The sequence below is a fragment of the Trachinotus anak genome, unplaced genomic scaffold (assembly GCF_046630095.1).
Source record: "Trachinotus anak isolate AG129_WGS33_773 ecotype Australia unplaced genomic scaffold, CSIRO_AGI_Tana_v1 ptg000013l, whole genome shotgun sequence".
In the NCBI taxonomy this organism is placed as follows: domain Eukaryota; kingdom Metazoa; phylum Chordata; class Actinopteri; order Carangiformes; family Carangidae; genus Trachinotus; species Trachinotus anak.
Window position 1 is genome coordinate 29,704,119 of NW_027273864.1, and position 26,357 is coordinate 29,730,475.

At 40.8% G+C, this 26,357-nt stretch overlaps 2 protein-coding genes across 6 annotated transcripts in view; one reads left to right on the forward strand and one right to left on the reverse strand.

Annotated features, from left to right (window-relative positions):
* cenpp (centromere protein P) overlaps nucleotides 1–26,357 on the forward strand; it is an 89,897-nt gene that overhangs the window by 60,478 nt on the left and 3,062 nt on the right. The window lies entirely within an intron of this gene.
* Nucleotides 1,279–24,572, reverse strand: ecm2 (extracellular matrix protein 2, female organ and adipocyte specific). 4 transcript variants are annotated; one of them, XM_071494861.1, is made up of 12 exons: nucleotides 24,270–24,572; nucleotides 18,388–18,522; nucleotides 17,387–17,548; nucleotides 13,172–13,360; nucleotides 10,991–11,752; nucleotides 10,112–10,227; nucleotides 9,372–9,507; nucleotides 8,581–8,738; nucleotides 7,316–7,455; nucleotides 6,866–6,978; nucleotides 5,979–6,192; nucleotides 1,279–3,659 (listed from the first exon to the last, which is right to left on the reverse strand). In XM_071494861.1, exons 2-12 carry the CDS (start codon nucleotides 18,518–18,520, stop codon nucleotides 3,491–3,493), a joined length of 2,292 nt encoding a protein of 763 aa, XP_071350962.1. In that variant the 5' UTR covers nucleotides 18,521–18,522; nucleotides 24,270–24,572; the 3' UTR covers nucleotides 1,279–3,490. The 4 variants fall into 4 exon arrangements, with proteins under 4 accessions (XP_071350962.1, XP_071350961.1, XP_071350964.1 ...); XM_071494860.1 differs by having other exon boundaries at nucleotides 10,991–11,791; nucleotides 24,270–24,571; XM_071494863.1 differs by lacking the exon at nucleotides 13,172–13,360.

The window sequence follows — 26,357 nt, forward strand, 5'->3', positions numbered from 1 at the left end:
GGTTTTTTTGTTTGGCTTGTGACCAAAGTAATGAAGTAATATCTTCTCGTTACTGGGTATGTTTATCTGTAGGTTATGTTATTTTATCTGCTCTCATATGATGTAAATCATCTCCTGTACAAGAACTACAAAAATAAAGAAATATGTTTTAATATAACAGAACTGTCCTTTTGGTATTCATGCTCTTATGGAGCTGAATGGAGGTCGAGGTCCAGCCTTACCAACCAACTATATGTCTCCATCCGGGGGAACATTAACAAGATCATGTGACTAATGAGTATTAGATTGTTCCTTCATGTGTCTGATTTGTGAGACTGATGGACACAGCAGCTGCCCATTTTGGCAGAAGAGAAGAATTCTCTCTTTTCGACAGGAAAACCTTTGATCTCTAAGCTTCAGCTCATTTGAAGAAAGTTTTCCAGCTGAAGTTCAATGACAGGATGACTGCCAGCATCTAGAAACTGACCAAACATTACCAATTGTTGTTTTTATTGCATTTCTACTTTCAGATTTATTTTTGTCTACGTATAATTATCTAATATTTCCAATTTGTCTTACTGAAGAAGGATCTGCGGTTTTTGTCCTCTTCACATTCAAGCTTTTCTGTTCCAATCGTCCTTTCGATCTGTCTGCTACTGAAGTAAATGATCCTAAACCTCAGGCTTTCAGAGGAAAATATTATGATAAAGTTGGCTATCCCTGCCCTGATAATTACAGCTCTCTCTAAATGTGTACTGCATGAGGGTAGAAGACGTGATGCAAAGATCATGGCATTTTATCGTGACTCATTCTTTAATAGTCATTATGGCTCCATGGTTTGGTCCTCCCAGAGGCCTGGGGTGTAAATTTGATAACATGAAAGTAAATGGAAGTACTTCTCAACGTGCTGGATGTGCTAACAGTGAGCAGCATCAGGGAATCCAGTGGAATATAAACTTCTTGTTTGGATACGTGACTCATGCACCTCACAGGTTGAATATTTGCATTCAGTGTCAACATGTTTCTAATCCTAAAAAACCTTCAGGTGTTCTACAGTTCCAGATGGGCGCATGAGTCTGAAGTCGCCTGGTTCCAGACCTCTGAATCACCAGCCTGATTTTTTTTTCAGCAATTCACACAGGTCTGGTATTGTGCTCATTGACAGCAGCTCCCAGAGTAGCAATGCTGTTATTGTCATCATATTCCTTTTAGCTTAGTAATGTAGTGACCAGAACATGTGATTGTTCATTTTGAAGTGTTTTTATTCACATGAGGGTGGGAGTAGGTCTCTACTCACAATCAGGAACATAGTGAAGTTTATTGAGAAAAATAACATTGTTTAAAACTGAGCTATATGATCGTTAATACGTCAAATACGACGTTGTAGACATGGTGGTCGGCCAAGAGCAAAGTGAAGGGCATATTATTCAAACATTTCTGGTATTTGTAATAAAACAACATTTCTCAAACCTAAATTTTAAATTGTTTGGCACTCTGCACATCCAGTCAGTGCTATTATTACAAGCAATGATACAATCTCTCAGGACTCTAAGAGCATTTAATCCACATCTTACCCACTCATACATAAAGGATTTACGCTCCCGAGGTGCTGAAGCCTTCTTTTATTCGCTGTCAAAGCTGTTGTTTACTTATTGATACATTGCAGTTTAGTTACACAGGTTGATAGTTGAAGCATAAACATAGACCTATTGTATGGTGAAATTATTCAGGAGACTCTTGTGTGTCTGTGGTAAAGAACACTGATGAGATCATTAAGAGAAAACTCTCAAGTGGAAATTTACAGTGGGGAAAAAGACCTCAGGAACCAGTGCTTCCTCCCACATCTCAACTCTTCTCTGAGTTCTGGAGAGAACACAAGGTCAAAAGCATTTGTTTGAGTGGTCTCCCAATAATTGTGTTTCTTTAGACCACATAGTCCACATGGATATACTCATCCCCATGAAACTCAAGAGCAAACCTTGAGCAGTGAATGAAATCATATAAACACAGCAACTGCACAGAATAGTCTCCTATTAATTGAAGAGACAAGGTGAAATAAAGGTTAACTGGATATTGCTCCACTTATTAGAATGTACGTGGGCCACCGTCACTCTATAACAAACTGAGGTGAAACAGTTACTGTGGGGAATGTAATAAAAGCACAATATGGCCTGATCATATTATTTTGTAGTTGTGCCTTCAACATGTGAACAATGTGCAAGAAGCAGACATGTCATTACATTTTAGCTCTCCAGCAATGCTCACTTTAACTTCATCCTCTAACCTGCTCTTAATCTTTAACACAAAGAGCATAAAGGATGTATCACATGTGATTTTACCACTCACACTCCTTTTCCATGTCAGAGCTTATATGAAAGACGGCACTGGAAGAAACTGAGCTGAGAAATGGAACATGAAGGTGCTGAGGTTGTTAAAAATAATGTGTTGGGCTTGTGGTCTTACTTCATAGAATTCTTTCCATTTCTTTATTAGCATTTTCATTTTACTGTGTATGGTGTAGGAATTCTTTCCATTTTAGAGAGTTTAACATTTACCAAAGGAGACAGATGTCTTTGATTTTGAAGTCTGAACATGTTCTGTCACCTTCATTCGTTTAAGGTGGGCCAGGTGACGGCGCAAAACTACTTTCCAGACCTTAAAGTGATAGTTTGGGGTATTTGAAGTGGGGTTGTGTGAGGTAGTCCTGTAGAGTCTTGTGTGTTACCTGCGGTAGATCGGATCAGCATGCCACCAGTTAGAAGAGGCAGCAAGGAGCACCGCCACACTATCAGACTGATGTGCTGCTGTCTAGTATCTGTTGAAATGTACACTTCACTTAGAATTTCTCCAGCGTGTTATCTACCCATCCAAACAAAGTGAAGTTGAACTTTTTCTGATTTACTCAACTGATCTGCAGCTGTAGCGTAATACAGTGTGTGCTTGGGAATATGGTAATTCAGTGGTTGAGAAAATGTTGTGCCAAAGGAAAGTGCTGTTTTGACAGGAAGATAAAGCACTGAAAATATTTTAAATGAGCAAACATTTCAACAGATATCCGATTGTTTCATTTGGCGTCTTTTAAAAGTGTCTAAAACATGTTTTTTCTGCCGACCTCGTCCACAGCAGCACATCACTCTGCTAATGTGCAGGTGCTCCTGCTGCCTGTCCTACCTCACACAACCCCATGTTAAATAGCCTGAACTCTCACTACGTAAGTGTTCGGTCCAAGAATATGACAGGACAGTGCATTGCCATGAAGAAAATCACATCTGTACTGACTGTTAAAATGCAGATCTTCCATGTTCAGCCTGTACGTCAGACTATAATGTGAGAATAATTTCTTATTCCTCTGAGTGTTATTTCATAACATTCAGCATCATGGGAAGCTAGTGAAGGGAAATTTATCTTATGTTTGATTTCTTCTTGCACATTAAAGACCAAAATACTGACCCCTGTGTTTCTTGGGGTACAAACAAGTGTCCTTTAGTTTTTGTTTTTGTCTGGACTGCGGTCATTTGGTTTTCTGGGGCTTTAAGACCACACTTGAGGAAGAACGTACACAGGAGAAGGCTGTTGGTGAGATCTTCTGGGGGTCGAGGTAGTTGTTTTCCAGCCTCAGTGCCACCAGAGTGGAGTCTCCACTGTGGTTGGGCTCACAGATGCCTTCATCAGGGATACTCCTGGAAGACACAGCATCAGGATGTTGAACAACTGTATATCTTTGTCCCTATTCACTCTCTGACCACAGTTCTTTCTACATGTCTCACTTATTTTTACATTATTATATTTTATGTATTTGGATGTGTAACAAATATTTAAACTAAATAAGTTTAAAGTTATAGATTGAGGATTTTAGACTCTGACTTATTTTTTTTTTTTTTATCAAGGTCACAAAAGAATCCTCTTCTTCTTCATTGCATTGCCAAAGTGAGACCTTGTCTAATTTAATATCACGCTGATGCTGATGCATGCTTATAACAAGTGGCTTAGATTACTGCAGATTCTTTTTTTACCAGGCTCCTTACGAAAAATAAAATTACAGTTAATTCAAAATGCTGCAACAAGGATTTTTACTAATACAGTAAAATAATTCACATTACCCCACATCTTGCAACACCACAGTGGGTGGCTGTGTCTGATTTTAATACCATTGCCATTTAAGTTTTAATTCCTTGACATTATTTGATATTAATTGTTTTTGCTTGTAAAGTATCACATATGTTAAAATGATCAACAGTATTTGCTCGGAGGCTGATTACGGTGTCAGCCATGCTGGCAGTGGAGTCAGACCTTGGTACAGAGTTAAAATTGTAACTTTTATATAAAATCATTGCACAACCTGGACTTGTTGTGTGTGCTGTGCATGGACCTGTGAGTGAGTAATGAGGTGATTCAGTGTGACTCCCAGGTGGAGACGTGAACCAACTTGTTTTGTTTCTTGTTGTCAAGACGACTCTCCATCCAGTGAACTTTCAGCTTTAATATTGCCTGGCCAGCTGTGATGAGTGACTCAATCGTCTGCTCAGGCTCTGGGCTGTCATGGGATTTTTAATTGTTGCTGTTAAAGGATTGTATTGACTTTACATTTTTTCCCGGAGCTCTTTAGTCACCTGGATTTACTGGTTTTTGCTACTTTATTTTTAGTCCATTTGTTTTTAAAACCCGGGTTTTATGTCTGTAGTTTGTAGTTTCATGCTGTAAATAAATCAAACATACCACTAGTTCTCACTGCTGGAGTAAAGTCATGTTAAATAATAATTCCTGCTAACTGCAGTTTGGGTCTTATCTCTATAATTTTGTTCATCATTTCTATTAGTTGAGATAACAGACACTCACCAAGTTAAATAGCTGACATTTGGAAACATGGTTTGTTCCCAAATCTCAGGAATTTAATTGGTCAGGGCAAACCATCGTTTATATAGCCTCAAATCACAAATTAGAGTGTTTATAATCTATATAGCATAGAACAGACTCAATCCTTAGATACCTGTCAAGTACAATGTTATCATAACTGAGAGAAATAATGGACAATACTCTGAAAATATGCTCCAAGCTTTGATAAATTCTATAATTTATAGTTATAGAATCATATATACCCTGTGGCTGCCTGTATGCTGGGATGGATTTCAGTCCCTGTGACCCTGAACAGGATATGCAAGTTGGAAAATGGATGGACTGATGACAAACGCTTATAACTGAGATCTTTGTATTTCCAGAGAGGAACCTTGAATTTGTAGCACGTGCTTGCCTGCGTGTACATACTGAAAACTGTTGTATGTATTAAAACAAAGATGCCTTCTCCAAGATCTCCTTAAAACTTTAACTCAACTGTTGTGGATAAAGTTCAACAGTGAAATGTCATTAACTGTTCAGTTGTAGCTGCTTCTTCCAATCACTCGTCCCAGTTCAGTGGAAAAATACTGTTTAGACAAAATGTTAAAGAAAACAAATCTGTCAATGGAGATTGTGCAGCCGGTCCAATAAAGTGTCTTAATCAGATCTTTAGGCTTCCATCCACGTGGCACCCTAGCAAAAACCCATCAACTGCAGCCATTCAGGCAAATTGTTTCTGTGGTTTCAGAGATAGAGCTATTGTTGGACGTTAAGTAACAATTGGGGATCATCTGCACTTGATGTCTACTTGTTGAAAGTCCTCTAAACTCCCATATAACCACTCACATCCTTTAAAACAGGTACAGGTAAGAGGATATGATGAAAAACAGGATCAATAGATTTTGACAGTTCGTAAGAAGTGTGCTTTGAAGAGGAATTATTGTAATGTTACAAAATATTACCACATAATCAAAGGAGTGTGAAAGAGTAAGATAATAAAATTAGAATAATGTTATTTTATAATTTTAAATTAAAACTTCAATTATGGTGAAAAATTCCCAAAATCCTGGGAAAAGAGTTATGTATTCTCAGGAAGTAGTCACATCAAAATCACAGGAAATCCTAAAACTCTAATAGACGGATATTTATGGACAGTGGCTTCATACCTGATCCTGTTATTGTTGAGTCTGAGAAAGTGTAAGTTGGTCATCTCATTGATGCCAGATGGCACAGAGACCAGCTGGTTGTGATCCAGACACAGCTCCACCATGGAGTGATACGAGCCGAAGAATGACTCAGGTTCAATTCCCTCGCCATCAATTTTGTTGTAGGACAGGTAGAGGTACTCTAAACCAGGGTCCATGTGGGCAAAGACGTAACCTGCGCAGATGGAGATGAAGGAAACTGTGTAATGGTCTTTTTCAAAAGCAAATGAAGTAATGATCTGTGGCACATAGAACAAAGGTGGAGCTGATATTGTTAATTTTCTTTCACATATATGTGATAATGTGATACAAAGGCAGAAGAAAATCCAGGTCCTGCTGAGGTTGGCATAAGCCAGCTGGTTTCTCAAAACAGCATCCAAGCACAAAAAATTAAGTTGGCAGTTTTTTTTATTTGCCCTACCACAGCCACTGTTATCGTTCTGACTGCTGACTCAAGCTCCCCTCTGTGGCCTCCCCCCTCCAAACTCTACCGAGAGCCTGGACATACTTTAACATTCTTTATTGCTGTCTTTTTTTTAAGTATTGATTGTGCTTCTCTGTATTTCTGGGTTTGTAGTAGATCTAGTGTCATGTATCCTGTCTTGATGTACAGATGCCGTCATAGCAGATCTTCCATGAAGTAACCATTTGTTTGATTAATATCCAAAAAAAGAGGTTTGAATCACATACACAATCCATTTAGAGTGCTTTTCATTTCTCTAATAACATAGTATTTAGTATAGAGCCTAAAAGTTGTTGAGGAAATCCTCCAGGTATCGTGTTAGTGCCAATCCACCAACAGTTAGAACTGTCCTGTCTGCAAGGTATCATCAACACTTTCCACCTACCAGGTATCCTCTCTATGTTGTTTCCCACCAGCACTAGATGGACCAGAGATCTGGGCAGGTAGGATGGAACCAGGTAAAGGTCATTATGTGAAAGGTCGATGGACTCCAGATTTCTGTAGAGGAGGAGGAAGATGAGGAGAGGATTTGTGAGTAAATGGAAGTGAAAGAGAATATAACTGTCATGGATGACAGCTGATTGAAAAAACTGATACCTTCCCCGGTGGTTCTGTTAATGTAGTGCCAAAGCAAATGTTCTTTACCCTCACTCTCAGCCATCAAGACAGGTGCATATTGAACAGGTAAACTGCACTGATGTAAGCGGCACATGATGGTATTGTAATGAAATGAAAAATACAGTATCTGTATTGGTGCCAGCCGAATTTTACACTAGTAAATTCCTGATACCCTGAGGGATCATGGGTGATAGTGACATGTCTCTTTTTGTCGGACCTGTGGTTGATCCAGGCCATTGGTGCGATCCTGGTCTCATCCAGCTTGTTGTGTCTCAGAGAAACTACGTTCAGACTTCTGGTCTGATTGAAAACTGTCTCTGAGATTTCCTCAATCAGATTGTTCTCCAAGTACAGCTCCTGAAGACAGAAAAAAAAACAAATGTTGTCATCATCCAGGTCAGAAAGCAAAGTGTTTTGATAGATGCAAACTCATGGACAACTACTGGAACTTTCAGTAGGCTTGTATAATATCACCCATTTTGTTTTTTTTTTGTTTTTTTTATGAAACCAATATAAAAGCAACAGTAGGAGTGTTATGAGTTTGTCATTAAACAGTTGTGTTTACTGAGTGCTGTGTTTACTGAGATCTTGGCAGACAAGTCTGTGGTTTGTTGGGACTATTTCAGGTTATAAATGCATAATTCACCCCAAAACTGAATTCACAATTCGAAACTGGAAGGCTAACGACCACCAGACATACTGTGTGTGTGGTTCCTTCAATCGTGATCGTAATTACCCTTGGCTATACAAGTGTTTGATAAGTCCTGGGGTCCCAGAGCTAATTAGCAAAGAACAAATGTTTAAAGGTAGACAACAACCTTCAAAAGTAATGACAAGAAAAGGTATGGGGTTTAGATTTGAAGTGAGCATGTACAAAAAACTCCCCAAAGTCATAACATGAAGCTGGATTTAAGCTGGATTTACAGCAGTAGCATGTTGCTGGTGTTCTGCAGAGTTTGTGGTTAAGCAGAGGCCATAATTACACATTTGGTGGACTGGTTTCCCACAGGTAGAAGCAGAGTTTACTAAGTGGAGTAGCCTTTAACATCAGAGCCAAAAAGAAAATACTGATGCATCAGCAAACCTAAATTCAGAATGTCGCCAGTTCCTTAGAAGGCCTCTGATAATGTGACTGAGATTTAATTTAAATCAGTATGTTGGTGGTGGGTTTATAGATTAATTGATTTGTATTTTCTATTGTTATTTGTCCATCTGGAATTGATTGTGAATATTTTTAGGGATTTTGGGGGAGTTCAGAGTGGGTCCTTTATATAAATGAACCACTTGACTATTTCACTAAGGTCAGTTGTTCTGGTGGCACCATCACATCAGAACAGCAGAGTGTGGTGGGCCAAAGCTTTAACTCAGCAGAGAGGACTGTGACTTGGACTTTTATAAAGGTAGTCAAAAGTCTGCCTATGTGAGGTATCCCAGTGTGAAGAATGAGCAGAGATAGTTATGTAAAGAGATATTACTTCATACCAGCAGTGAAGTGGGAAGGCCCTGTGGTATGGTGCGGAAGTGGTTTCTGCCCAGTCTGAGGTAGGAGAGCTGGATGAGCGGAGCGAAGGCCAGAGGATCTACATTCCCCTCACTCAGCAGATTTCCTTCCAGCTCCAGAATCACCAGGCTGCTCAGATCTTAAAGATTAAAAATATATTAATGTCACTTTACCTCAACTGGAAATTTGTCTTTGAATCAATGTAGCAAAGAAACATCTGACGCACTACAATGGATAAAGTTACAGTTACTCTACAAAACAAGAAAGCTTATTCTAATTTCACTATGTACTCTATAAAATACATTTATAACATTACAATGAAACATTAGACATTATCAAAAAGTAATGCACAACCGCTCATTAATGCAAAGCATTGATCAGAGACTAAACTGATCACATGTAGAAGACCTAATTATTTAAATTGAAAATGCATTTTCAACAAGGGGAATTTTCAAATCAGCATGATTATAATTAGGCTAATTCGGTTACATTATTCATGATGTGAAGCTGTAAGAGTCAGCTGTAGCCAGTTAACATTATCTCAGTGAGTTCAGAGTTTCCTGGACAAAGACGCCATCATCAGTTTGTCAGAGTGAATGGTACTTTCACGGTTCAGAAGGCCAACGTTGTTGAGTCTATAAACAATCTAGGTGGTTGTATCGTGTCATTTTCAGACGAGTAGTTGTTGAGTGTAAACCTGACTGATGGCTGGCAGAGTGACATTAAAGCTGATGTGAGTATAGAGGTGCATTATGGGATGCTGTATCAGTACCTTGGAAGCTGTTTTCGTCAATCCCTCTCAGTCTGTTCTCACTGATCTTTAGCTCCTGCAGGGTGGGCGGGAGGTCAGAGGGCACGGCATCTAGAAGGTTCCCATCCAAGTACAGACGTCTCAGCATCTTCAGACCCTGATACATACACACACTGTAGGTGCTGGTGATACTGGGAGATGTTCGATGGTGATGTTTGCAGGACTGACTGCCCTCTTTCATACCATAAATGTTAACTCTAGAAATCTCTGTCCATCTTTCTCCTCTGCCTGTTTATATTTCTGCAGCTTTTAGATGATGCCCATTTTAGAAATAAATAAATAGAATAAATAGCTGCTCTTATGTTTTTTTTAGTTTTTTTATAAAATTCACTTCCAGGTCACATTAAAGACCTTGAACGTTCATAAAACAACTACTGAGTTATGTAGATTTTGTCGTTTGTCTTGTTGATCTGTTTGAGACCTACAGGTCTTTGAGATCATTTGCACCATGATATCACAGAAATGTCTTTTCTTTCTGGTTGACTGCTTTGCTTTATATGCTATATGCCTGTTTTACATGTATGCCTTCACACTTTAGTTATTGGAGGCAGCTGTCACTTATATCATCATCATCATTTCTTGAAGCCTCAAGAGAAACCCTAATGAGTGACAGGGAGACAGTTAGATCCTAACCCTAAACCAAAAAAAATTGGCTTTTATTTTGAAGGGCTGCATTGGTTTAGTGTCTCAGCATGTCTTACTTTGAAGGCTTTAGCATCAATGCCGGCAGAGGTGAGTTTGTTTTTCTTCAGGTTGATCCACTCCAGGTTGGGAATGCCATTGAAGGCTTCTGCTGGGATGCGGCTGATGTTGTTTCCTGCAGGTCAGAACATTTTCAGTTAGTTAACATTGAGAGCAGAAAACTTAGCAGGATTTCTGTAGGATTTGTGTGTTATATGTGTTTTGAAATTGGTGATTGTGTTTCTTAATTTACTTGAGTTTTATCATTTGCCAGGAATCGTGTTACATTAGGGATCCCATTTTTGTATTCTGGTTCAAGATCCGTGACGCTGCAGTCCAGGCTAGTCTGATAATCTCACACTGAATATTTTGTTGTTCCTTTTTTTTGAAAAAAAATCATGAGTTAGCTTTTCATTTTTATCTGGTAATAACAGCCACTTTAATTTTAAATGACTATCAGCAGCAGCAGGTTTTGTCAGCTGTAAACCATTACCTTTAATGCTGCATGGTTAAAACTGGCTGTTGTCTGCTTAATGTCCTCTCTGCTTTGTCTTCACTCAGCCAAAGATCATTTGTGAGGTAAAAGGAGCATAACTCTGTAATATCACTCTATAAATATAAGTGCACTGTGTGTTTTTGCTGTCCAACAGACCAACAGCGTGGTGAAGGTTCTCTGGTGAAACGATTAGCTGGTTGGATCAGATCAGTTTGTGGAGTCTGAATCACTTGAACCTTCAATCAATTCAGATCCATAATAATAAAGTATAAGTCTGTAAAGTGTAACATTTAATACTGGGTTTGGCTTCAGTTAACACTGCAGAGTTGTGTAAAAGTTGTAAAGACTCCTCTTTTAGTTGTCGTGTGTTTCAGCTCCTCGTCTTGTCGTGGTGTTGACTTACCCTCCAGACTGAGAGATTTGAGCTCAGGGATGGATAGAGGAGGGAAGTGGTTGAGTTTGGCGTTCTCACATGTCAAAGTGACATCAGAGATGTCGCAGCCTGGAGGGAGGCCTCCTCTGTTCACTACCACCTCTACCTCCCTCTCCTCCCCTTCCTCCTCGAACTCCTCTGGCTCCACTTCCCTCAGCTCGTCCTCCGTCACAGCAGGAGGTCTTGGGATTGGAGCAGGGAGGAGGTCTGGTTCCTCAGGTTCTTCAGGTTCTTTTGGGGGCATTTGAAACACGTCTCCTCTCAGCCACACCTCCTCCTCTTCCTCCTCCTGCCGTTCCTCTTCCTCCTCCTCCACCAGAGCTAGTAGTTCTTCCCTCAGTATCTCCTCCTGCCTCCTCCTTTCCTCCTCTAGCTTCCTTTCCTTCTCCCTTGCTTCTTTCTCTGCTGCCTCCTTTTGCCTCCTGTCTTCCTCCTCCTGTCTTCTCCTCTCCTCCTCCTGCCTCCTCATCTCCTCCATCTGCCTCCTCCACTCCTCCTCCTCTTTTTCCACCTGCAGCCTTAGGGCCTCTTCCTCCTCCCTCCTCCTCTCCTCCACGAGCTTTCTCTGCCTCTCCGCCTGCTCCTTCCTCTGTTTCCGTTTCTTCTTCCTCGCCTCATCTTTCTTCCTCAGGCGCTCCTCCTCTTCGCGGTGCTCCTCTTCCTCTCGCCAGAGGATTCGCTGGATCTCCTCCTGGGTCAGCGGTGTCTCAGGCTCGCTGGGGTCACTGGGAACTGGGGAGTCACCAGAAAGGTCAAGGCTGAGGTCAGGGTCTAGGGAGGGTTTTGGGTTGTGTGGGGCAGCCAGTTAGATGGCGGGAGTTGGTGGGAGGCAGGAGTTGGTCGAGAGGAAAGAAAAAGGTGATGGTATAGAAGGTAAGAAGGAAGAAAGGGCAAAGAGAGAGGAGAGGAGAGACAGACAGAAGAGGAAGCAAGAAGAAGGAGGAGGAAAAGTAGAAAAAAGAAAACTAAAAGAGAATGATACAGGATGAAGATGACAGTAGATGAGGACAGATACACAGACAGGAGGTGGACAGACAGACACGGCTGTGTTAGTGTTGTAGACAGACAGACAGACAGGTACAAGACCAGCTTGTTGTAGCTACAGAGCAGCCTGCTGCTGTAGACCAGTCTGGACCAAATCCCACTGAACTGTACCTGTGTGACCACAGTCAGCTGATGTTTGTTTTATTTTATTTATTTTATGATGACAAGGTGAAGTTGACTAAATTGGAAGTAAACTATGTTACGCATACGGCAGCATAGTTTATACACAGTGTATGTGTACAGATACGTACGTACATGTTTCTATGGTTACAGCTCATACATACAGTGATAAGTCACAGACAGAATGACTGTGAGAGGGTTTTCTCCTGCTTCACCTCCACACATGCACACAGCGACTGTGAGCAGTGACTTGGTTACTGTCAGTTCAACAGGGTTTTTTGACAGAGGCTTGTACTTCACCTCGTTGCCACACTGTGATCTGTGTGGACATTTTCAGTATTCAGGAATAAAGCATTTTTCTTGAAAGCAGTAAAATGATTGTTTGAAGGTACGTCTGTACCATAATATGTTTTCTGCCAACTTGTCTATACATACAGTTCCTCCAGTTTTCATTTTGATGAGATTGCAGTGACAGTAAGGTGAAACCAACCCTGGACATGTTGGAAACAACATGTGGTATCTCCCAACATACAGACATGTAAAAACTTTCACAACATGTGTGTTGACTCACCCAAAATGTGCTAACCACATTTTTTAAAGCCATGATGGAAACAGAAAGCAACATGCTGAGGCCTCAGAGATGGAAACTGTTTGATTTCAGGAGATTATATAATGAAGAGTTGAACTCCAAAAATAATTTCATTTACTAACTCTGACTCCTAACACATGGTTACTGGAGAGAATGTAAAGATTGTTTGTCTCCTCTGCAACAACAATCAAATACATTCATCACATTAAACTGAAGGCTGTCAGTGTAATGAACACCAGTTTTAAACATTTCCTGTAAAACTTTAAGTTTATGTTTTATGATGTAAAGTGCTGAATGAATGAAACCCTTGAAACATTGGTTCCGATTGTCAGAAACGTTTCCCATCTCTGTTGCCACTGGATGTCGCAGCATGGCGTTGCCACATGTTGTGTTTCTACCTGGCTCCATGCAGACGGGGCAGCACTCCCCAGCAGGGGTGAAGGGAAAGTGGCACTGAATTGTGGGACAGGTGATCTCGTCACAAACCACTCGTCCTCCGGTACACAGACAAGTCACACAGGGCTTTGGAGACCAGACGGCCTGGTCGAACATGGTCAGACCCTGGTACACACACTGGCCCTGCTTACCTGAAACAATACAGACACATCACAGTTCAGCAGTTCATTATAGTTCACACTCTTGTTAATTCACTCAGTTACTGTGGAGGAAGTGAAAGTCATTTGATAAATTATGTTAGTCACCAGTTCTCAAGTCTTCATTTCAGAAATCTGAAATGTAAAAGAGAATAACTCTTTTAAAACTTTCTCATGCTCCCAGATAGACATGGACAGTTGATACAGATGTGGTTTTATTTATGTTATGCTTTGATTTTGCAAGACGTTTACACACAATCCTCACCAACATAGGCACATGGCAAAATGTAAGTTTTTCTGCAGTGTGAATGTGCAGATGCTGAAAGTATCATTTTGGCTTCAGTAAAAAAAAAAGAACAAAGTCACATGACAGACTTGACCAGTTGTGAGCGGCAGTGTGTTAAACGGCAGTGAATGAGGCAAAGAACCAAATGCGCTGCTTCTTTCATTCACATCTCCAACACTGTTCCTGTGAGCCTTGTGTCTTCATAATTAAAGTGGACACTTTATAAGCTAGTTTCAGTGCTGTTTTTGAATGAGTTTGTTTTATTTGTATGTTTAAAAGTCTTCGGTCAGCCTGAAGCCTTTCCCTATGTAGCTGTGTCTTTTACGAGGAAACAACCGTCAAATGCTGCAAAGATATTAGTTCGGTGTCTTCTGTTTCAGCTATAATGATGGTCGGCCATTGTTTACAGCCCTGTTTACTGTGCACATCCAGCTGACTGTGGACAGCAAAATAACCAGAATCTTTCCATAATTACTAGACAATTACCACAATTACCCACGGACTGTTGACAACTGGCAACTGGCCAAACAAAGAGCTAATCATTTCTGGCTGTCTTTTTCATTTTTTTATTATTATTTTTTTGTTGTTGTTGTTGTGAGGGGGGTAAGAGATGAAGAGAACAGCAAGACATGCAACAAAGGTCCCTGACTGCAATCAAACTGGGGACATTGTGGTCGTATGACATATGTTTTAACTATTCAGCTCCACACGCCCCTGACTAACATTTTGGTTTAGGAAAACAGGCAGTTCACTGTAAATCAGAGGTACCAATTTTGGAACCAGCAGTAAAGAAGAGTCTGATGTTTATGTTGCCTGATTATTGGACTGAATCATTCTTTTTCAATTTATGACTCACTCTGACATGGTGTTTATCTTAGCAGTATTAGTATTTTGCCTTAATCACTTAAAAGCAAGTTACACATCCACCGTGCCAACATATTGTTCTGGCAGCTCTGAAGTGTCGAATGAAGCATAAGCAATTGAATAATGGGATTTTGCATCAAAACCTGTTATTGCTCGATGTGGATTTACAACATTGCGTACGGCAGAAGATGATGTCCCTTTCTGCCTACAAGGCTTTGTTTGACTGGTTTTCCCAACAAAGAAACTGCTGTCGAGGAGCACAACATCAGACCTGTTTGAGTCACTGAACAAACTGGAGATGTGGGCAGTGATTCAGTCCAGGACAAACAAAATTCAAACCAGCAACCTGTGGCTCTCAGCTTCAGACCAGCACATCAGCTGTTATCATCCTGCTCAGCAGCAGCAGGACCTGCTGCAGTAATTGCTGTGTACGTCTAGTCAAATCTAAAGCTTGTACTTTACCATCAAAACCAGACAAAGCAGTGATTTGTAGCATTTCCACTCCTCCCTCTGCATTAACTTCACCTTTCAACATCAGACCTGGGATGGGACTGGCAGTGAGTCAGTTAGAAGGACCTTAAACCACTATGATACAGCAGGAAGGGGCTCTTTGTGTCTAGTTCAGGTCTGCCCTGTCTGTCATCTATCCTTTCTAATGGTATGCTCTTTGTCAAGTCTATAGGAACACAGGTAGTTAAGAGGCTCAGGTTCTTTCTCTTAAATACGGTCTCTCTATTACCTCTGTCCTCCTTACTGCGAGCAGCGAGACTGTCACCCTGTCATCTCTACTGGAGCACACATACTTTAGAGCTTTTCTTTTCTCTGTAAAATATTGTCTTGCTCTCAGAGCTCTTGCTTTTCTTTGTCGAGTAAATTGCAGGGTTTTATATAAAATAATGCATCAACCATCAGACTCTGCTTTGGCACCATCGTCCAAAGGTGATCAGTGTATATTTTCATGTAGCTGTGAAGCTATTTGACTTGTTGATTGACAAATAGTTTCCATTATAAATGAATGAAAACACCAACATTTCCGTTGCAGTTTCCAGCTTCTATCAGTTTCCATTTCTCTCTTTTATATCGCTGTAAACTGTCTTTGGGCTTTGGACTCTTATTCAGACAAAACAAGACATTTAATTGTTTTCAAAGAAGATGCAGTGAATCATGATGAACATTGATATTTCCAGTATATGATGTTGTAAGTGAGGGGCAACAATGTACTAAAGTGACAGAAGAGTTATTGTCAGTTATTTTATGACCCTCTTCAAAAATATTAAGATAACCCAAGATAATGGAAACCTCGAACAAAATTATTGTGTTATTACGAGGCACAATTCATGTGAGGACACTTAAATGAATCAGCTCTTTGACAGCTGAGCAAACTGATATAAGGTTGAAAGCTCTGGAAAAAAGCTATAAGGCTGACCTTAAGATAAGATCATTTTGTAGAGCTAGTGTTGCTATAAGGTTCGAGAACAAACTTTCCACACTGAAGTTTCCTGTAACACTTCTAAAGTTGATTGGTTTCCATGGTGACTGGAAAGGCATTTGACAAATATTTATTTCTAACATCAGACTTTTCAGTAAAAGTGTCTTGGTCCAACATCTGTAACTTTGTGTTTCTGTAAACTGGACTCTGGTCTGTGTGGTTGTTGTTACATTACACTCAGTTTGTGTCTGCTACTCTGAACACAAAGCAGATTTATCTCATATTTCAAACATCAGAGAAAAGAGAAACGAATGGTTAAAGAAAAAAAATTTCCTCTACATCTCCCAGCATCAGACTGCCACCGCTAATTACATAACTCTGGCTTCATTGTTGTAAACTGAACGGTCTTCACGTGGCTTTGAGGTTCTTGTTTGAGTCTATGTCCTCAGCTCTGTGTGGGGCTTTTCAGAACTGACGAGCTCTTTTCCCACAGATGGTTTTTCCTTCTGTTCACGTAGGAATGTGATGATTTGTCATTAAATTACTGAGCTGTAATGAGAACAGGACAAAGCCTCTCAGCTCAACTGTTCTTTCTGCACTCACACACACCCAGTCTGATTAAAATGTTCTATTCTGTTTGTATTTTACTGTACTAAGATTTTATTTACTATAAAACTTGTATGTAATGTCCCATTTTCCCACTTTCAAGTTCTGAAATCAAAGACACACTCACTCTGCCTATTTCCATGTTGGTTGAAACATACAAACACTGAGACAAATTAACTTTACTTGTTTATGAAAACTGGTGAAATTTTCTGCACAGCATTTAAATCTACATGAAAGTTTAAAAATACACTTTAAATTAAAACAGGCTTTTTGATGTTTATCTTTGGATTTCGTATATACACAGAGTAAAGGCAGTTGGAGCAGAGCTGGAACTATCATTGACGAATCAATCAGCTTTGATAAACAGTTATGTTTGCTGGTTACAACTTTTCCAATATGACGACTTGCTTCTTTTCTCTATTTCACCTAAAGTTGAATTTTTGGATTCTGACAGATGGTTGGACAAAACGAATTGAGGACAGGTAAACTATGGACTTTTGGAAAATGTAATAGATTGAACGTAATGGGACTCATTACCATCATAAGTATAGATGTATTAATGACAAAGGAAACTGTGACCCTCTCCAGGCTGTCAGATTTAGGATGTGTATAAATCATCAGATAATTTGAGCTGCTCTAGGATCATTCACAGAGACGAGGACGCTGTCACATAGTTCAACATAAAATGTGATGAAGTACCTTTTCATATTAGTAGTTAACAGTTAATATTATGTTTAAGAAACCATGAGGTCAACTAAAAGCCTGATCACAACATCTGTTAGTAGTTACTGGTCTCACTGACCTGGGTTAAGGGTTTGTTACTGGTCTCACTGACCTGGGATGACGTTGTAGCTGGAGTGCTGTTCTGGACGGTTCTTGTAGGAATCCAGGAACAAAGTGTTTCCTTGGTTTTTGCCGGTCTGAACTGGAACTTTGGGACCAGGGACCAGTCTGATCTTTAGAGATCTAGACCGCCCTGCTCTGGCCCGACCAGGACCTGCAACACGTGGTCATATCAATATTCATCTACATCTATCCAAAAACTTATTAGGACTGACAGATATCAGTATCCAGGTCCACTTGATTTTAGGGACCGTCCGATCATCAGTTTTCAGATACAGTGTGTTTTTATCTGATTTGTCTCAGATCTGAGCTGAGCTTGTCTGTACCAGGCTCTGAGCTAAAATAAATCAATTCTGTTCCAGGCAAATGAAGAGATAGAGCCACTTCTTGTTTTTACTGAAGTTCTCACTTGAGATTCCCTTTCTTATACAAAATCATTAGCATACTACATTCTGAGCACAAACAAATTACAAGTATTCGCATATAATAAAAACACCAGGGGGCCTGAGATACTCCCCTGTGGGACAAATGTAATAGGTGGACCAGGTGTTTTTTTTCTCAATTTTTCTCATTCAAGACTATGAATTGAATTAGCATCATCAGAGAAATATAACCTGTTAGGACAGAGCTCAGACCTGGCAACTCAACTATGAGTTCAGGACTTATGAGATAGTCACTGTATCTATCTGTTGTTGGTCAACAAATCACTCCAATGTTCACTGCTGCTGAGACTAGTCTCCTTTTACATTTCTGTTTCATTCTGTCTCTACAGCTGCTCAGTGAAGAACATACAACATATAAATCAGATCAGATAGCTATAAAATTATTGAAGGGTAAACTTTCTTCGCTTGATGGAGGTAGGCTTGCTGTTTTCACCGTGCTTCCATCCATTGTACAACCTCGGCTAAACACCCTGGACCCGATAATAGATAACAAGAGGATTTACCACCTTTTTTCAGAGAGAGTTTAGAGAGAGTTTTAGTTGAGTCTTACCCTGTCCGTGCCTCTTCCTCTTCCCGCGGCGTGTCTCACCATCCTGGTTGTGAGGTCTGTTCCAGGCCTGGGTGTCTGGGATGATTAGGACCACCAGCAGCCACAGACTGGCCACCACCAGCCACCACCTCATCCCTGCAGAGCAGCACAGACCAGATTCAGGTTCCTCGACCAACACTGAGGCCTTCACAATGGCTGGGTTTCGAAAGAAGTTGTTGTTACCTGTTGTTACTGACACCAAAGCTCTACTTTTTTCAGCGTCTTTTTTCTACAACAAAAGAAGCCTCTTAAATATTAAATATAGTCTAAACATAAACACAAGCAGTTGTACAGTTTTTGACAAAAAACATTTCAATCTGTATCCAAGAAGAACAGGGTTCGGTACCCAAACCTAGACTTCACTGGTTCCTCAGCAGGAGTCCAGCAGGTTAATGTGATGGGAAAATAGAAAACAGTTCAGTCTCCCAGTTGCTCTGGTCAGAAACCAAAATTCAGAAACACTGGGCGCCTCATCGCTTTGGAGTCTAAGGCACTGATGATGAACCACAACATCCAAGCTTTGAGTCCAACCAGAAACCTTTGTTTCATGTCATTCCCCATCTCTCTACCCTCATCGAACATTTCCTGTAGAAACCAGCAGCTAAAACAACTGGAACCAAACACTCAGATCCACCATCTTTCTCCATCCGCAGGATAACAGACAAAGAGGTTTTTACCTGCAGCAGCTTCTCCAACAAAAAGAGCTGTGAGTGCTGCTGCTGGTCCTCATATACCTGTCTGCTGGGGTCCTAATGGCTGGTTCCCCCTGTGTGTGTGTGTGTGTGTGTGTGTGTGTGTGTGTGTGTGTGTGTGTGTGTGTGTGTGTGTGTGTGTGTGTGTGTCTCTAATGACTAGTCTATAGACAGCAGTCCTGTCATTATTAAAGCAGAGATCTGACACTAACACACACCTTCACACACCTGATAGTTTCTGTCTGATTCGCCCTCTGAATGAAGCAGACTGAACCAATTCTCTGTATCAACCTCAATAACAGTAATAAATGTGCTGTAGGTGTGCCCCAGTGCATGATGGGAATTGTTGGTGACGTTAAATAATAGCTTTTCTTAGTGAACATAGTGGAACCTCGACCACCTAGAGCCACAGATTTGTTTCAGCAGTTGGTGTCGACCAAACCAGGAGTGAACACTGGACTGAGACTGATCAGGTGACAACAGTGAGATGCTCCTGTTGCTCTGTGTGTGCTGGACGTGGAAATATCAGCCCCGGCTACTTTACAAGGTGATAACAGGATGAGGTGTGTTTGCAACTTGTTCTCCTGCCCTCAAGTGGCCAAAAACATCAGTTCATGCAGTTTTGTCATGTTGATCAAATATATATGTCTCATCTCATGTAACTGTTGCTGTCGTGCTGATTTTTGTGGTTTCTTTTCTTTGTGTTATTTTATCTATTTATTTTTATCTCTGGTTTGAGAAACTTCATTATTATAATGTTGTCTATAATGGTTTACATTGTAATGTTTCAGTTAATTAATTGATATTATTATTCCAACATACTGTACACAGCAGGAGGGTCCGTCTCCACACGTGGCCTCTCTATTACAGTCAGAGTAAAAGTTGCACTCCAGAAATATCCACACAGAAAGACTGAAGCTCAGCTTTCACTCTCTGAGCACAGTTGAAACTAATCCTGGATCCTGTGTCAGGTCCCGATTCTGGGGACAAGAAATAATCCACATCTAACTGTAATAACTGTAATAACTCAGATCAGTTCATGGAGCTGATATTGGCCTTTAATTAAAAGTCACTGGAATCCAGCTCTGGCTCCAGTCCTAACATTAACACTGACCCAAACAACAACCATTCAGAGGATATGACTCGTTTTCATACTGTTAGAATCATCTGAGGTGTAGAAACCTACTTAGAATCACTTCTGTTTACATTTTAAATTAGCTCAAAAAAACCTGAATCCAACAAAAACAACTCTGATCATTTACAGTATAGAACAGAACAGTGAAGCAGCAGCATGAGTGAGTGATTGGTCCATGAGTTGGTGTTGGGTGTTGTAACTGAGCTGCCTGACAGAAGTACATGTTGAAGTAGATTATTATTATTCAAATTCAATGAGACTTTATTGACACGACCATACTCAGCAGTGTCAAAGCACACTGCAGAAGACAGTGTCAACAGGGATGACTGTCTTCTTCTGGCAGCTTCAGGTGCATTACCACCACCCTCTGGACTGAAGGAGAGTTGAAGCTGATTTGCATGTAGCCAAAGATGGACTGGAGTTATATTTGAGATCTGGAGACACATCAATGCTACAGCACTGTGCAAAAGTTTTAACCACTACAAGTGGGAAAGGTTTAAAAAATAATGCCATGATTATCAATTAACTTCATACAAAGTCCAGTAAACAGAAAACCTGAATCAGATTTTTGCTGTGACCCTCCTTTGTCTTTAAAACAGCACCAGTTCTCCTCAGTACACCTGCTCTCAGTTCTGCAGGTTGGTTCTCCCTGTATCTTGCAGAACCTGCCACAGTTCTTCTGTGGGCTTATTCTGTCTCAGTGTCTCTGTCTCTTCATGTGATCCCAGACTGACTCCATGATGTTGAGATCAGGACTCTGTGGGTCCAGATCATCTGCTGCAGGACTCCATGTTCTTCTTGTCTCTAAATTAGTTCTGTATGACTCTGGCTGGATGTTTGGCTCATTGTCCTGCTGCACGATGAACCTGGGACCAATCAGACGCCTCACTGATGGTGCCGTGTGATGGATACAGATTTAAATATTGAAAGTGCCTAAAACTTTTGCACAGTATTTGGCATCAAAAGCCTCCCTTATTCACTATTAACTATATAAGAGACACTTATTAGTTTACTTTTATAGTGAAAGGGTAAAGTGTATCTCAGAAACAGCTGAGTTGTAAGTTTGTGTCGTCACTGAGAGTCGCACAATAGTCACACAAGTGTTTTAAACCTGGATGTTTTCCAGGTATGATGAAATGGGAAAAGTGTAAATGGGGTTTAAGATGAACGACTGTCCACTGCAGCACTTAACCTAATTAACCTAATTAAACTTAAAACCAGTAACTGATTTGTTAACATTTAAAAAAAAACTACAGCTCCCATGAAGTTTTTCCAGAGCACAGCGCTCATTAGACGTCATGGTAGCTGGGTCTCCCTTATCCATGACATCCAGCCACACTCTGTTTTAATCATTCACATTTCTCTGGGATGAGACGTCCAGTCTGCAGCTCTGAGAGCCTCCCTCTTCAACTCAGCACCGACCAATTGGAAACCAGATTTCAGTGCTGATCAGAAGACAGAGAGAGAGAGAGAGAGAGAGATAGATCTATGTGTGCTGAGACAGGAAAGAAAACAGGAGGGAGGGAGGGGAAATGGAAAATATTCAGCAGTTCAGTTTCTGGATGAGCAGGCTCAGACGGAGAGACGTCCAGCAGGAACAGCAGAGGATAAAAATAACCTGGAGTTGAGGTTAATGAAGCCCAGACTGTGTCCTGCTGCTGCTGCTGCTGCTGCTGCTGCTCTGTTTTCTTACTCCAGTATTTCACTTAATTACTGGACTTGAGGAAATAGTTTCACTTTTTATTTCTAACACCACTGTGAGTAGATTGATCAGCAGATTGTATCGAGTGTGACTTTTCTGAGACGTCTTTGTTTTACTTTCCAGTAAAAAAACCTTCAAACATTTCACTTCTACAAATTCATCCTGACTGAAGTTTGACTCGGAGCAGCTGTGTTTAAAATGCTCTAATATTGCTGTAAAAATGTCCAATAGTTGTTCTCCCACCACAAACTCAACAAAAGTCAAACAGTTTAAAACCAAATCAAGTTTACAATATGAAACAGAGAAGCAGCAGATCCTCACAGTGGAAGCTGCTACCAGAGGAGACCTGACATTTCTGCTTGATAAAGTAACAAATCGTTAAAACAGCTTAGAATTTATTTTCTACTGACTGACTTATTAATTAATTAACAATTAATTATCATTAACACGTGTTGCTGAAGTTTTAAACCTACGAATCCCAGCAGGTCAGGAGAAAACATTTTGGATGAACTTCTCCTCACTCTTTTTCTTCTTCTGAATCAACTGAATGAAAAACAGTTTGACTTTGGACTGAGCAACATTTGCTTCAGGTTTTGACTCTTTTCTTCAGACGTCCTTTAAACTTGTTTTACAGAATAAAACTTTGACACTTCAGATTCTGTTCTTCATCAACGCTCAGCCTCAGTGTTCAGGAGCTGTTCGTGGTCGCAGACGACCACGTTCAGTTCAGCTTCTGTTTCTCTGGTGTCTGTGAAACATCTGTAACATCTCATACAGTTTCTGTCACGTCCCCTAAAAACTGGTGGAACAAGTTTCTGAGCTTTTACGTCCATATTATGAATCAGTTTAGTATCTACACTGATAATTACATCAGTTTGCAGCGGCAGGGTGAGGTTTATTTTTCTATCATCTTGTTCCATGTTTCTCATTTTCCGTGCTCTGCTTCGCTGCGTGTTGTTGCTCTGATTAATCCTCAAACACCAGCCTGGACCTGAGGTTCATCCAGCAGCTGCTCCTCACTCTTCTTCTCTCTTAAAGCATCGGTTGTCCTGCTCCGTACAGGTGCAGTGGTAGTAAAACGCAGCTCAGTGTTGTTGCTTTTGTTGTAGTCGTTAATTGTGAGTTGGTGTCATGGTGCGTTCATGTTGTCTGTTAATGAGGTGTGTGGTTTGTGTGATTGGATCTCAGGGAGAAGAGACTCTGTTCTGCCTCAGCTAAGAAGTGACATGAAATCTGCTCAACCAATCACAATCCACAGCCTTCTTTATCACCTCCTGCCCGTTAGCTGCAGGAACTCTTCCCTAAAGTGAGCAGAGAACAGTGGAAATAACAGAACTAGAGTCTAATGGTTCCCCAACACCACCCCAAAGACAAAGACTCGCATCCACGAGCACAGCCACCAACCAGCAGACCTGTGCTTCTGCTCCTCTGAGGGAAAGAACTGGTCAGTGTTCCTCAACCAAAAACCAAACAAACTAAACACACTCGTCTGACATTCTCACGTCAGGTCTCAGATCAGCTCTGTGTCTCAGCAGGAGGCAGTTTAAGTCGGGTCAAGTCTTAAAGACGCAGTTGTGAGTCTCTTGTGTGGAGCTCAGCACAGCTGTGACTCAACAGTCTCTTTATATTCTTTCATAAAAAGAAAACAGCCGAAGTGCAGCTCTGCTTTTCTAAGATACACACTGTCAAAGACATGTGGAAGTGGTATTGTTGAATGAGCTCATTATTTTCTGTTCTAGGGTTTTTTGTGTTTTTTTTTTTAATCCAGGGAACCTTCTGTTTTTATTATTGATGAAAACCAACAAATGACTTGATACCAGTGAAACCAAGACAAAAAAAGACAAGGTTAGTGAAAACTGGATTCTAACATCACTCTGTGCACAAACAAATCCTGACGTAGTTCCAGCGCTCTCTGAATCTCCGAAGTTCTCTGAGCTCATAGTTAATGTTCTGAAACACAACATCAGCAGCGAGCTGAGGAGAAATCTGAGGAGCGCTGCATCAAAACCAGGAAGTGCACAGGCGTCTACATGTATTTTCAAAGTTAAAAAATGTGGTGTTTTTTTGCTCCATTCTGGTTCAGGTCTGGACCACATCTAACTGATCGAGTCCTTGTTCGGTTCTGTCTGTAAATCATGAGTGCAAGATCTTTTTCTCTTCTTTTGGACCTGTGAAGGAAATCTATCAAAACATTCTGCAGCAACTGAAACAGCTGTTCACAAATCACGAAAGACAGTGGGACAGTGGGACAGTGAGACAGTGAGACAGTGGGGAGGAGCTGAGGACAGACAAACAGACATTAACTCTACGTTACCAGCAGTTTGAAGGCAGCTGCAGGACTCAAGGCCAAATTCTTCCTCCCTCTTTTCTCCTCCTCTGGTTCTGCAGGAGCTCCAGGAGAGGTGTGTGTGTGTGTGTGTGAGTGTGTGTGACGCTGTGTGATGATACTGTAAATGTGTGTGTGAGAGAGAGAGAGAGAGAGTCTGTGTCTCAGCGTGTCTCAGAGCGTGCAGCAGTTGTGTAGAGCAGAGCAGGCTAATAGAGCTGTGAAGGAAAGCCAGGATTTGTACTGCAGCTGGGACGAAATGAGAGAGGGAGAGAGAGAGTAATAAACAGAGAAGGAGAGAGAGAGAGAGAGAGAGAGACAGGTCTGACATCTGCCTGTGTGAGGGAGGACACGCTGCAGGAAGTTGAAGAAAGACAACAAAGCAGACGGACAGAAGTGAAGTCACACGTGTTGCACAGTGAACAAAAAACTTAACTGAAGACGAGCTGAGACGGCTGAGAGTTTACAGCAGAGGTCAGAGGTCAAACAAAACCAAACATCCCACCTCAGTGTCAGCTAGAAAAAAGTTCACGTGTGCTCACCAACATGTTTAACTAAAACCAGGGGCACAGATCGAGGAGGTCCTGAAGGGGAACTAAGACAGTAAAGAGCAGCCTGATTATAATACGAGTAAATATAATGAGAAAGAATCTGTTCAAAAATAGTTAGAGGAAAATCAAAAAGGTTTTATTAAACAGACACAAAACAGGAAGTTTAAGTGACTGACACTGTAAATTGATTTAAAAAAAACATCACCACATCGAAACAAGATCAAACCATTCACATTTGACCAGTTTTCAGTTACAAACCTCTGGTTCAGTGAAACTTCTCATCTGGGGTTTCTGTTACTTCACCTGCCCTCACTGATAGAGTGAGGAGAACATCTGTCAGGTCAACACGAATCAGTTCAACAGCACCACAGACCACAGCCTGCAGGAAAAATGAAGGATTATTTTCAGACAGTCCGGTGAGACCATGGTCAGCAGCTGAGACAGCGCAGTGTCCAACCTGAAGGAGGGACAACAGAGATGGACGTGAGATTAAATTTGAAGTGTTAGAAAGCTCCAAGTGTAAAACCAGTAACAGTAAACCATAAATGAAACGTTTCATATCTCAGCTAAAAGTAGTAAAACTACGCAGAAAGCGTTTTTCCTGTTGTGAGACGTTCCCTCTGAACTGAAGTGTGTTTGTTGCCACGGTGGCTGTGAACTCAGGAGGCTGCTCAGCCCCCACCGCCACTGCTGCCGCTCATCGTCTCACAATGAGCAAGTGTTGGTTTTGGCAAAACCTGAAATAAATTAATAATTTTTAATTGGTTGAATCCATCTATTTTATGCTGCTTATAGAGGTCCAGGTTGCATTAATTAAATTAATTATATCATTAGGGATCATTGTTATGTGCTGGAAAATGTGAGACAGTAATAACTGTGCTTTGTTCATGATGTTCTGATCATGTTTTCTGTGTGGTGCTGGAAGGATCTTTGAAAGGTTTCAGTGTAACGTGGTGAACCTGCAGAAACTCTGTCATGTTCATAAACCTGCTGCTCACAGTTTCTGTCAGAATCTCAGTTTTATTTTATTAAAACATAACTTTGATAATCATCCAGAGACGAGCTGAGAAAACCAGCTGAAGGTTCATTACAGTTTATTTCTGTTTATTGTCTTTTTGCTTCGTTTGTGTCTCTTCGTGGTTTATTAGTGTCACTGTGTGTCTCTGTGACAGGTTCAGGGCCCCCGGGAGATTCAGTGATCAGTCCATCTGTTCTGTTCTAATAGTTTGAGTGATTGAAAGTAAAGATTTGTGACGTTTTGTCGGCGCCTGTGTCAGTCTTTGTGTCTCTTTGGTTCCTTGCAGCTTTATTCAAATGAAGAAGTTTCTAACTGAGTCTGTGCTGCAAAGAAAAAGGAAACTGTGCATGAAGTAAGTTAATGCATGGAAAGTTACTGTTGAGCAGGACAAGTGTTTCTTTCCGTTTATGCTCCTCGCCCTGTGACGTTGATCTCGTCTGGAGTGTCAGTAAAAAGCCTGAGTGGAGAGAAAGGTGTGTTCAGATTCAGTGTGGACATCGTGGACGG